The following is a 13868-nucleotide window of genomic DNA, read 5'->3' as shown; positions in this document are numbered from 1 at the left end:
GGGGTCATCTGACCCCGGTGCTCTTTCCTGCCAAGGCAGGGGGTCGGACTAGATGATCTACCTAGGTCCCTTCCGACTCTAGCTACTATGATACTATGATGTCTCAGCTATCTTCTCTCTTTCAACAATATATTTAATTATTACATCAGCATCATAATAACAGTAGTTATACTTTTATTGTTGCTACTGGTATTAGTAGTAATAATAGGAATGCTATTACTATTGTAAGTACTGTTGTTAATAAATAATAAAGGATGGAAAACAGAGGACTCTTGCATTAACTGACATACTAATTTTGCATGGGCCACATCAAGTGGATTAATTTTTCACATTAAAATTTGAGTCCATCATGGTTACTGAGGATGCAATTCAAATCTACGCTGCAGTTTTAACCTAGTGCTTTGTATTCAGCTTTCTATGCTGAGAAAAAATAATTGTTCTCTCTCCTTTATAGAAGCCTTCCTAATATTTAAAAAAAAATGGCTACCTTGTCACCCTTTAGTCCTCTTTTTGCCAAACTAAGCATGCCTAGGTCTCTCAATCTTTGTTCATACAGCTTGCTTTTGAACCCCTTTATTATCTTTGCCACTTGCCTCTGGACCCTCTCCAGTTTTTCCACGTTCTTCCTAAAATGCAGATCCCAGAATAATCCAACTAAGGCCTAAACAGCTCTGAGTAGAATAGTACAGGGGTGCTCAAACTCCAGCCCACATGACTGTGTCATCTAGCCCACGGAGCTCCCCACAGGTCTGAAAATTTTGCAAAAGGGGAAAACTGACATCGCTCCCTTCCTACCAAATCTCAAACCAGGCCCTGTGCACTGTATAAGGTGCCTGATCCCAGCATGCAGGGCCAGGCAGGGCAGCACTGGGTCCCAAGGCTCAATCCTGTTTTGGGGAGCCAAGTGGGGGTGGTGCCAGGCCCACAGGACCCAATCACAGTGTGTGTGGAGTGGGAAGAGGCAGCTACAGTTCCCAGAACCAAATCCTGGTGCTAGGCAGCGCTAGGCCCCCCAGGGACCCAAATCTGGCATGCAGGGGACAGAAGGAGATGGCATCAGGCTCCTAGAATCCTATCCCTGAGCACAGGAAGTAGAAGGAGGCAGTGCTGGGTTCCTGAGGCCCAATCCTAGTGTACAGGGCAGGGAGGGGAGAATACCATGCCCCAGGGTCTGATGCAGCCTGCAGATGGGCTCTGTGTCATTCATTTGGCCCACAGTCTTCCAACTTATATTATAATTGGTGTCTTAATTGACAGCTGTGTTAAGCAACTACTAACTTAACTTTCTAGAAATTCTAAGCAGCTACAAGCAACTTAACCACTCTGTGGTTATTTCATACAGCTGTATGAATTTGGAAGGGATGATGCTCACCTCAAGTGCATTTCAGTCAAGGTGGCAGCCTCTTATTCAAAACCTCTAGGAACAATATGCATACCTGAGATGGCTGCTTTCATAGAGACCTGATATTTTTTCCTCATTTGAAATTAGGTAAGCAAGGCAGAAATAAAGGAGGAAGCAGGTTCAGTAAGATTCTAAGCGAAGCTGGGAACAGCAACTGTGCATGACCAGGGACAGAATATCCAATGCTAGCAACTGTCCCTGTATTCTGTTCTTTACCCTGTATCTCCTAAAAACATTACAGTGCTTCATAATACTGCTTGTAGAACAATGATATGCAAACCTTTTAACATCTACTAGTTTCCCAAAACTTTGATGTCCTTAAAAATTATTACTGGTAACTTCAAAAGATCACAGTAATTTATTTTTGTCAAATGTGACTGAAGATTAATGGATACAATCAGGAATAATTTGGTAAAAACTTATCAAACAGAGAAAAAGCAAAATTTGTTGTTAAGTGAAGCATCAAACATAATAAAAGAGCAAATTCCATGAATGAACAGTAACAATACACAATTCATTAACCAAACGCTCATGATTATTTCACACTTCAGAAAGCTACTGATATGATCAAAATAGGTAGTAAAATGATAAATATAGATAACCTGCAAGAATTCTTTGTACACTGAACATTACAAATACAATTTTTTCCAGAGGACCAACCTAACAAAGGCATAAACACCAATCTTTGATCTCACAGATTTACCAATTAACTTTATTGAACAGTAATTGTTACTTGAGTGGGATGGGCCCTCCTCCTGTTCCTCCCAGAGAGTCAAGACCAATTCATCTGCACCAAGTAGAAGGCAGTTTCCATCTTGGAGGAAAAGACTGAGTGGTTAGAAGCACAGGCATCCACGCTGCATGCTATGGGGGAAAATGAAGACTCCTTCAATAGAAGCCATGAGAAGTTGGCATTGGACAGGCCAAAGGGAAAAGAGAAGTGGCAATATGTGACAACTAGAAGGAAGAAGAGGAACTGAAGAGGAAGAGCCTGAAATCATCAACTGCTTTCAAACACTCTGCAGTGGAACAGCTTGGGAAAAATACAGAAGTGCAGACATCAGCATGGGGGATCCAGAGGACCCAGAAGTCCAGAGAACAGGAAATGCATGGTCCCAAGAATGGGGCCTCTAAGACTAGTGCACTGAGAAGTAAGTGGTAGGTATCTCCCTTCTGCAGGGAACAGAAAAACCAATTCCTTGTTCAGTTTGGGGTCCTGGTAGTGTGCCTGGAATCTGAGCTCATCCATCCACCAGACCATTACCCTTCCCTGCTTCTCCACATAAGCACCAACAATACTGCAAAGAATGAAACCGAGCAGAAAAGAGGAGACTATGAGACTCTTAGCAGGAAGATTAAGAAAACTGGGGCACAATGGAAGGTAAGGGCCCAGGCAGGGACCATCATATCATGGAAATAAAATTGTGGCTAAGATGGTGATGTCAACATGAAAACTTTGGATTCTTTAACAATGGGCAGATGTTCTGAGAAAAAGATCTGCTATCAAGAGACAGGATCCATCTAACCAAAATGGGGGAAAAGCACCTTTAGGCATTGTGTGGCCAACCCACTAAGGAGGACTTTAAGGTCCACAGAGGATGGTGAATAAAACCATGCAACAACAGAGCAAACAATCCAGAGAAGAATGGACCAGAAGCAGCAGCTCAACTCTGAGAAAGGGCCAGAGAGCCACAGGAAAACAAGTAGGTCAGAAAGCAAACTGCATGCAGATGTGAAAGATATGGAAAACAAGCAAGAGGAGCTGGAAATCACAGTCTGTAAAATAAACTATGAATTGATTGGTATCATAGAGGCTTGTTAAGATGGCGCTTATGACTGGAAAGATCAATACTGGATGCATCTATCTGTTCATTAATGCACTGTAATTACAGTGCATTAAGTTAGTACTTAATAATGCACCGTACATTATCTTAGTAATAATGCACCGTACATTAGCACAGATAAATGCTTTTTCTGGGACGTTAATGTGTATTACACTAAATCTACTGTGCGTTAGCATGGTTTCTGACTGCCATGCTAATGCACAGTAGACTTGGTCTTCAGCATCTCTTGTAGATGCGCCCGCTGAGTGCTACACTCTATTTCAGAAAGACAGGACTGGGAGAAAATGTGTTGGTATTGCCTTGTATGTCAAAAATATATACACTTGTTCCTTGGTTCAGGAGAAAGAAAGTAGCATATCAGAATGCTAGAACAATGAGGCAATGGAATAGACTGCCTAGGGAAGTTGTGGACTGTCCATCATTGGAGATGTTCAAGAAGAGGTTGGATAAGCATTGGGCAGGGATGATCTAGGAATAGCTATGCCTATTGGATATGGATATTTCCCATGGGGTCAGGAAGGAATTTTACCCTGTGGTCAGACTGGTTTGCCTTCCTCTATAGCAGAGGGCAGAACCCTCTTCCTTAGATCTCTTAAGCATATTTTAACAATGCTTGCAATAGCAAGACATTGGTCGTTGTTGCCCCCTGCGTTACCTGTTGCAAATTAGGGTGCCATGCCCTGTGGTGTGACAGGGTCAACTATAATTTTAGTAATAAGATTTATATGAGATGTTTTGGATATGAATGATCTTGCTTGAAGCAGGGAGTTGGATTAGATAACCTCCAGAAGTCCTTTCCAGTTTTATCTCTCTATGATTCTATCCATAAAAAACACGAACATAACAAAATTCACCTTGGACTACTGATTGAAATGAATGTGTCATTCTACCAGAGATGTGTGCGTTACTGCTGTACCTTCCTTACAGTCACACATTTTCAAGTTGAAACCTCTCCAAACTCTCATTGACTCTACAGGTCCCGAATTTCACCCCTCACTTTCAAGACTTGTCTTTCTGACGCCATGTAGAACTTTACATTATGTGCAAGAATGGTAGAAAAGTGCATAGCACCAACGTTAACACTTGAACCAAACAAGCCAGAAAGCTCAAAATTAGAAATGCCAAAGCATGTCCAGACTGCTATGGCTGTCTTTTGAGACTTTGTCTTTTGCTTTAAAAGCACTGCGTTAGCAGCATATATGAGAACGTACCATGGGTACTGCACTTCAGGAGGGATGTGGACAACATGAATAAGGTCCAGAGGAGGGCCACTCGCATGATCACGGGGCAGCAGGGCAGGCCCTATGAGGAGAGGCTAAGGGACCTGAACCTGTTCAGCCTCCACAAGAGAAGGCTGAGGGGGGGATCTAGTGGCCATTTACAAATTAGTCAAAGGGGACCAGCAGGCATCAGGGGAGTCCCTGTTCCCCCGAACACTATTAGGAGTGACAAGAAATAATGGTCACAAGCTGGCAGAGGGTAAATTCAGGCTAGATATCAGGAGGCGGTACTTCACTGTCAGGGGAGCTAGGAGCTGGAACCAACTTCCAAGCAAAGTGGTGCTGGCTCCTACCCTGGGGGTCTTTAAGAGGAGGCTTGATGAACACCTTGCTGAGGTTGTTTGACCCCAGTACTCTTTCCTGCCATGGCAGGGGGTTGGACTTGATGATCTGTTCAGGTCCCTGCCGACCCTACCAGTTATGAAACTATAGGACAATTATGCTAAACAAGGCAGTCTTCATCCAACAGAATTTGCTGTCAAAGTACATATTGTAGAAAAATAGTTTTGTCTCAATTTGTTTCTAAGCAATGCAATCAAGAGAAACTGGTGAATTTATAAATTATAACTCAGCTAAACTTGAGCAGAATGTAAGCATACAAACAAAATGTACCTCTCTAGTCTGATGGTTTTCTTCCAACCATGTTTAAAAGGCCTGATGTAGGCAAGTGTTAGCATTTCATTAAAATGGTTACAAGAAGTCACCATGAGAAATATTAAGCAGTTATAATATTGGTGTGGCTGCCATATTCCCCTCTAACGAATGAGAGTTTGGTCTTTTGTGGTGGATCTTTATAAGCACGTGGAATAGCATGACAGCCAGCAGTAAAGCCAAACCCACAAAAGCTAAAGTGAGGATCGGTGGGCACCTACGTTCGGTGAGTGCAGTTCACAAAGCTCTCATGGGCAGGGCTGTAAAGCACATTGATTTTCAACAGGAGGTTTCTTAGTGTTGCATTTTGACATGTCCAGAATAGTTACCAGCTTAGCAAGACTACTTCTAAGTACACCCATCGATCCCAAATGTGCTTACATCCCCTGAGGGTCCCAATCCAGGAGGCACACTTAGAGCATGCCTAACTCTTCCAAACAGCATTTACATCTGTGCTTCTGCTGAGTATTTGATAATTTTTTACAAAACACAACTGGAGGACGAAGTGGTGATGGTCCTACTGCCAGCAGGCTTTTAAACCTACAAGTTAGAATACTTGCCAAGGAAGTGGGAGAACCTTGGCTCAATGCTCCTGATGGGAATCAATACCACAATCTCACCTCCCAGCAGAGGGCCATAAGCATCAGGCTACAGAGAAGACTGAGGCTGGGAGGCTTGCTTACTCTCCCCCTAGTTCCTGCATTCCTTCTTTGCATAGTTAATTCTACTCCAGGAGCCAGATCATAGGCCCAGCAATGCTCAGCATCACCATCACCATATCTAGGTTCCAAGTACGGGCTGTATGACAGATGGGGGATGAGAGAAAGAATGAATACAATCAAAGAAAAATGAGAACTGAGCAGGAAAGATAAAGACAGTGAAATAACAGGTGAGAACAGTAATACAATGCTTTGAGGTGGATGTGAATCTTAATATTAATATGGATTAAAGCTCTAATACTGGTCACACAAATCAACACAGAAACCAGAGCAGGGCAGCGCCTTAGACAGAACTGGTTCAGAGGGGCACAAGCTTTGTAGGCTACTTCAAATGCTAATGATGCATCTAACAAAGTAGGCTGTCACCTACAAAGTTCTGTGCCGCTCTGAACCAGTTTAACCTCAAAGGTGCTGCCCTGCCCTGCCCTGCCTTCTGCCTGACTTCAGACTAACATATCAAGCTACCTTTCTCTCTATCAACAGGGGGGTGTCCCCCCTCCGCCACCACCACTGAATTCAGTTGGAGCCTAAAGGAGAAAAATTAGAACAAATATTCAAAGAATGAAAGTGAAAGTAGTCACAAACAGAAAATCATGAAAAAAGGAAGAAAATGGCTACATTTTTATAACCTACCATAAGAAGATAAGTTAAGAGAAAGAAAATGGAGTAGTCATGACGGGAATTCCAGAAGTACTGTCTTTCTATTAGGGATGGCAGAATGATGGATAAAGACTTGGATAGCAAAGGAGAAAGTCACTAATGATTCAAGTTTAAGAGATGGGAGGCATATTGCTAGGGTAGACAAAAACAAAAGAAAACAGAGAGGGGGCAGGGGTACGAAAGAAAGTAAGTGAGATAAAACACTTCTTTAAAAAAACAGTATCTAGCAAGTTCTATAAGCAATTTATCCAGGCATGCACCTATACATTGTTAATCTCATTAGCCACATTTTCAGCAAAGCTCATCCTTACATCATTTTTTCCAGAACTTCCACAGGGTTCCATGAATGAACTTTTTCTACAATTCTACAATAAACGTTTCATCCATCCCTGCTAACACAATTTCCACGACTGTGGAAAAGAAACCAAGGCTTACGAGCACAGTGACACTTCTGTCACAGCAGATGCTTCTATTGGGAGGATTCCTTTGGGTGCTGACAGATGTGCAGCTCCCTGCTCTGACTCACGGTGCTGTACATGAAGTGTCAGGAGTTAGGCAATCCCTCGACACAACTGACACCTGCTGTTGGGTATCAAGCTCCACTTTGGAGCTGATCCAGGAGGAGCTGTCCATCTGCAGCCTCTCTCCCCTAGTACCCACTCCAGCTCTGGTACTTTCTGCAGGAAGGGAGGGGGGAAAAAAGAGGGGAGGTAGCTGTGGGCTGGGGTTTGTCCAACCTGAGTCGGAGGGGACACATGAGGATTGGAGCTCCCTGCAACTCCCTCCATCTGCGAGGGGAGCTCCAATCCATGTGCCATCCCCCAACCCACCTTCCAGCTCAGGCTGGGTACACCACACAGCCTGCAGCTGCCTTCCCCTCCTCCCTTGCTGCAGACAGCACTAGGGACAGGGCTGAGCTGCATCAGCCCAGCCCCAATCCCGAGAAGGAACAGAGAGACGTTAATGAAGTCTGACAGCTTTAAAGTGCCTTCATCTGAACCCTCATTACATGAGGGTTTATTTGTCATGTGGTCACGCACTTTTAAAGCACTCTGCATCCATGCACTTCTGTCAGCGCACAGCTGTAGGACTCTTTCAAGGGGTTGACTGCACGACAAATGTCACTTTTGTCAATGCCCTTTGAGAGAAGCTATGAGCTCTTACAAGAGATACAGAATTAACCACTGTAACGTCTTGAAGTGTGACATTTCACAATTCCTGAGACAATCACCATCCCAAAAATTCACTCTTAGAAGGTCCATTAACTAACAGCTAATTGATTCTGAGGCCTCTGCTGACTATTTCAGAGGAACGCTCAGCCTGCACAACTTCACTTTATCATCTTTCTGGAATCATTTTATCCTTAAACTTCCCAGATTTGACTGTATTCTATACTGTTAAAAAAGGTAATAGAAGGGCATCAATGGCAACAAGCAAACTACAGTGACATTCTGGTATATATGAATAAGCACACCACAACACAACACAGAAATTGAAGGGAATTTCAACAGAAACATAAAATCAAAGTTTAGGTGCCTCTTAACTTTGACAAGTGTAACTAGTCTATTTGCTTGATCAGCTGATTGCTACGTGTTAATTTTTAGTTGTAGAGAGCACACCATGATTTTTTCTTTATCAAAATGTATCAATTCCAGTTCTGGAATTGGCGGTTAAAAATCAAAGGGTCACACTCAACCTGCAACAAGCAAATAACTCCACTCACCACAAAGGAAGTCATTTCTCTTTAAATCAGTTCTAAACTATTTTGGTCCAATGTTTTAAACAATTAACCAACTGAAGTCTATGAAAATAGTATCAGAAGAGTAATATTTCCATCTACTTTAATTACACAACAAAAACGTAAACAGAAACATTTCAAAAGAAAAAATAGAAACGGACTTTGAAACCCATACAGTGCATTTGAATGTGGATATTATATTCCCTCTTGCTACACAGAACTTCTCATTAAGGAAGAGAAAATAAATCAAAGACTTTCAAGCTGAATGTGGTCAGTAAATTTTAAACTAAAATGACTCAACTTAAAACCTGTGTTAAGATGAACAAGAAGTATTAAATATTTATAGTAGTTGCAGCTGTCTCATCCCTTTGTAGAATAAAATATTGTCATTTTAGAACAAAAGTAAGGTACACGCATTTAAATAATAAAAACCCCCACGTATATACACTCATGACCCCGTGGCTCACCTCTAGTAACAGCATCTAAAGCGCAGCCACACCCTGTTGCTCCTCCTCCTACAATTAGCACATCAAATTCACTCGTGTTTTGTAGAGCTAGTAGCTGATCTTCTCTTGCAGGAAGGTGATTGTTCATTGGAACATTTGCAGGTTCTGCTGCTTGAACATATACAAGGTTGCCCTACGAAGGTGAAAAACAAAGAAAAAAGGAAAGAAATCAAATTAAAAAAACATAAGACTAGTAGATACCTTATAAAGCAGGTGTATTTTAGCTGAGAATAACTGAAAGACATGCATTTGAATATGCAGATTCATTTTTAAATCAAAAGGATAATAATGACTAACAAGCAAAAAGAGTGAAAGTTTAGTGTACATTTGGCTCACACATCTATCACCAGGATAATAAATCATGTACAATATAAAAGTACACAGGGGAAAGTCATGAAGATTTTAAAATAAATATATACCCTATGCAGAATTCGAACTCTGTATCCCTGTACCCTAGACTGCCATGAGAGCCTCCTAAGGGGGGCTAGGGAGTGCCAAGCAACATTAGCACTGTTAGGTGTGCAAACACTGACACAGGAGAGTCGCAAGATAAACCCAGAGATTTCAAATAGGAATCCATAGCACCAAAAACATTCACTAGGCACAAAAGTTACACATAAATCGGTATAAGTGATCAGAAACCAGTGCAAATCTGTAATACAACAGAAGTTCAGTGCACATAAACCACAATCAAAGTGGCCGAAACCGGTTTAAGATAACTCTGGATAAAGTATGACTTAGGTTACATCGATTTATTGAACTTCTGTCCCAAATCCCCTGCAGATTCAAGTTAACTCACAGTCCCTGAAGCATCCCAGGATGCTTTGCACCTCCCCTGCAGGGTGGACTGGATAGCTTTGACCTAAGCTGTCTGCTCCAGCAAAGCAGGGAGGCATGCTCTAGTGCAGGGGTGGGCAAAATACGGCCCGCGAGGCCTTTCTATCCGGCCCTCAAGGCCCCTAAAAAACGTAGAAAATTAATATTTCTCTGCCCTTGGTTCGTGTCAAAAATGACAGGAACCAACAGCAGTAGGACCCAGGGGGAAGCCCGGCAGGCTCCAACAACAGTGGGGCCCGCCCGGCCCCGCCCCCCCGGGGCTTCTGGCCTGGGAGCAGGTGGCTGTCCTGAGCTGGAACCTCAGGTAAGTGGGGGGGAGGGGAAGTGGCTCCTTCCCCGTCCTGTAGCCAGCACCCAGTGCTGCAGCTGCTAACAGCCAGCGCAGGGCTGCCTGTGCCTGCTCTAGACACCCCTGCAAGCAGCTGCAGCACGGAGAGCTGGCCATGGGGCAGGGAAGGGGCCGCTTTTCCACACCGTGCGCTCAGCTTTTCCCTGGGCTCCTTCCCTGCGTGGAGAAAAGTGGCCCCTCACCTGCCCCACGGCCAGCGCTCCCTGCTGCAGGTGCTCGCAGCCTGCGCGGGGCTTTCCAGAGCAGGCATAGGCAGCCCCAGGCCAGCTGTGAGCGGCTGCATCATGGGGCACTGGGTGTGGGACAGGCATGATGGGGCTGTCCCAACCCCCACGCTCAGCACCACCTTGTAACCTGGCCCCACTGCCAGGCTGGCAGCAGGGGCAGGTTACAAGCTGGTGCTGAGCACAGGGAAGAGTGGCCCCTCACTTGCTATCGCGCTGCAGCCACTTGCAGTTTGCTTGGGGCTACCTGTGCCTGCTCCAGACAGCCCCACGCGGGCTGCGAGCAGCTGCAGCAGGGAGCACCAGCCACGGGGTGAGCAAGGGGCTGTTTTTCCCTGCACTCAGCACCAGCTTCTTCCCTGCTGGCAAGCAGGGGGTCAAGGCTGTGAGCTGCCCGCCACCTGTACCGTGGGGTTGAGAGGTACAGGGTGAGAGTGGGCGGGGAAACAGTGAGAGCACTGGGCCCGCACTGGTGCCCTGGGGCCAGCACCAGCAGGGCCCAGAGCAGGGCGGCAGGGGTATAGGGTCCCAGCTGGCAGGGGCTCTATGAAGCCAGGCCAGCTCCCCACTCTTCCTGCTGGCGCAGCCCAGCCCAGCTCCACAGACCACTGTAGCCTGCGCCCCACTTTGGGCCCCACCAGTACTGGCCCTGGGACATTGGTCCCGAGATCTTGACCAGGGGGCGAGGCACCTGTCAAGGTGCAGGGCTACCCATGCAGCCCTGCACAGCCTGCCAAAACTGGATAAGAAGCCCTCTGCCCAAAATAATTGCCCGCCCTGCTCTAGTGCCTCTCCAGCCTCTGGCCTGGGCCATTGCAGGCATATGGCTGCATTTCTAAAATCAAAAGTGAACATCTGTTCACTTGCTTATTGGTTAAGTCTACACAGCTTAGACTAACCTGTAAAGATTGAATCAAGTCAACCTCAGGCTTTTTGACTGTTTGTACTTAGCAATAGAGTCTAAACCTGTTGTTGCCTTTCTATGTCCTTTGCAATAGAAGAATTGCTGTATTATTTTTCTGTAGTCAAAACAAAGGGTAAAATGTAAGAGCTGGCATTTTCCAAAGGTGCTTCAAGTCTAATGAGAGGAGCCTTGAGTCTAAAAAAGTTGAGATCCACTGACATCAGCAACTCTTAGAGTCTTTGTAAACTACTTAGACACTAAAAGAATTGTAATTTTTACTGCTATCATGAAACATTAATATTGTAATATATTTGCATTCTCGTAATACTTGTTCAAGGCCATGGATTATACATGCATGGGTCCATACAGAAAGGAAAAATTAATACAGTTAAAAAACCTGAATAGTATCAAATCAGACTTCCTGAGAAAGTGCTGTCTGCCCTTTCTCAGGCTTTTTTTTTTTTTTTTTTTTTTTTTTTAAGCCTTAAAGGCAGATAGATTCGTGAGTCACAAAGTGGGCTAACATTCTGTAATGCTTCATCCTGGTGGCACAGTACAGTGACACAAAAGTATTTAACTCATTTCTCTAAATGAGTTAGTTTAAAAAGAATAGAATTCCCTCTCTAACAGACACACTTGCAACGAGGACCTGGCCAAAGCTCTCAGTTTAGTGATCCAAATGAAAAAGACATAGTTGCTTAGTAAATTAAGCACAAGAGCTTTGGCCAGGTCCTAAACCCTTTACTGGCAGGGTAAAAGGTTTGAACAGATTTCTGAAAGCTCTGGTAAGTATGGGAATCCTGAAATCCTACTACATAATCTACATTACGAGTGCCATCATTATGGGTTCTAATCCACCTATGCTAATTACTTTATGTACAGTGGGCTGTAGCCAGGTATCACAATTATTAAGATAGTTAATTAAAATGCAAAGCTGCAGAAGAATTTGTGCTTGCTCTCTTGCTCTATTGTCCACTCCAGCCCTGTCTTCCTCACACATTTTGTCATTCACCTTCACCTTTTAATGATGCACATAATTGGATACTGGACCACTTTCCAAACTACTGTTTGCAAGGTCTGAGGGGGCTAACAATCTTTTCCATAAACAGAATTAACAACTTGTTCTGAAGTAAGTGGATCTGCTAGACAAACTGCCTAATCAGAGTTTGGGCAAGTAATTACCAGTAGCACATCTGGGCACTTGAAGATATAAGAGGATAGTTCTGTGGTTAACATACTTAACCGTGAGCTAGATCAGGTCTATTCTACTCCCAACTCTCAAACAGATCTAGGATCTGAAAATGTTGACTGCAAATGACTTGTTCACAAAAAGTATCCATTACTTTTGAGTGCCTAAACTAAAGAGTGCTTTTCAGAGGTGCTAAGTATCTGCAATCAACATATTTGTGAAAGATCAGATATTGAGGCTGCTTGCAGACATGAACAAATGGCGTTTTACTTTAAACTTGGCACGCTCCCGCACCAAGGCCAGCACGAGTCCCTTCTCTGAAGAAATCTTCCCCAGCTGCTTTTAAGTCTCTTTACATTACTCCTGACCCATCTACCCAATGCTGGCACAGAGTGTTGTGTGCCTATGCACAGTTAAGTTAAAAAAATTCTGGACAATTTTCTAAGTTTTAAAAAAGAAAACCTACTTTACTACATACTGAATCAAGTCCTTTAAATAACAAGAGGACAACATAAACTATTCTGCAGGCTTTACAAGAGGAGGGAAAAGTCTATGCAGTAGTGCTTATTTCTTTACCAAATGAAGCGTTAGAATGCAGACAGGAATAACTTCTGCTGATTCAGTGCCGAAGAACACACAAAGGACTTCTGGGAAATTTACTCCTATCTTTAGCTGCACATGCTGAACCTGATACTTCATTAAACTTCTATTCATATGAATGATCATCTAGTGAAGTGATGGCAAACAACCGGTAAAGCATATACACATTGCAGCAGCATAAAGGGAATCAGTCCACTAAAACAGGACATAATCTCCTTTCATGTTCAATATCTACATACGACTTTAAGACTCTGATGAGTATGTGAGCCTACGCAAGAACCCTTTACCCCATATACTTCTCAGAGGTGCAAAGCCAACATTATACCACCTGTTCTGCCTCTTCTGCCTTGAGAACAAATCCGGGGCCCAGAGAATGGTCATTAGAAGAGAATTCCAGGGACTTTAAACATAAAACAGCCCTATAACTGTTCTAACTTATACTGAGGGCATGTTTGGCTTCTGTCAACTGAAAAAATAGGGAAGACATAAGGTTTATAAATACTTTTCATCTCCCTATCCCTGGCCTTAGTTCATCACTTGCCATCACTGAATATCAAGAACATATCAGTAATTCCCCCAATATGGCTATAAACACAAGCAAGGGGCATGAATGGTCAAAAGCCACATGCTTCAGATAGTCATTGCCTTGTGTTGCGAACCAAGTAAGGTAAATCAAAGTAGGTGCAGCAAAAAATTAAATGGACTAAGGTGAAGAAGAGGGAAACTTAGGCTGAGCATCAGAAGAGTTCCCACAACATTTTATGTATATTTTTTACATGGGAAATGGTTGAGGTCCTAAAACCACTGCCCAACATACTGAATTAAACAGACAGTACAAAATTTTTTACAATGGAGTGCAGTCTAGCTGATCAAATATACCCAGAGAGTGGTGGTAGATGGGTCATTTTTGGCCTGGAGGGATGTGGGCAGTGGGGTTCTGCAGGGCTCGGTCCTTGGGCCCACAC

At 43.7% G+C, this 13868-nt stretch overlaps 1 protein-coding gene across 2 annotated transcripts in view; it reads right to left on the bottom strand.

Moving 5' to 3' along the window:
• The window catches only part of GPD2 (glycerol-3-phosphate dehydrogenase 2), a 130876-nt gene that overhangs the window by 79963 nt on the left and 37045 nt on the right, over nt 1–13868 (bottom strand). For both annotated transcript variants that reach the window (XM_019554171.1, XM_019554172.1), the window contains exon 3: nt 8762–8933. In XM_019554171.1, the coding sequence (XP_019409716.1) occupies nt 8762–8933 (172 nt within the window). The remainder of the gene's footprint in view (nt 1–8761; nt 8934–13868) is intronic.

Source organism: Crocodylus porosus, unplaced genomic scaffold (genome assembly GCF_001723895.1).
Source record: "Crocodylus porosus isolate Cpor-Errol unplaced genomic scaffold, CroPor_comp1, whole genome shotgun sequence".
Lineage (NCBI taxonomy): Eukaryota > Metazoa > Chordata > Crocodylia > Crocodylidae > Crocodylus > Crocodylus porosus.
The sequence above is the reverse complement of the archived record's forward strand: the minus strand, read 5'-3'. Positions and strand labels throughout refer to the sequence as shown.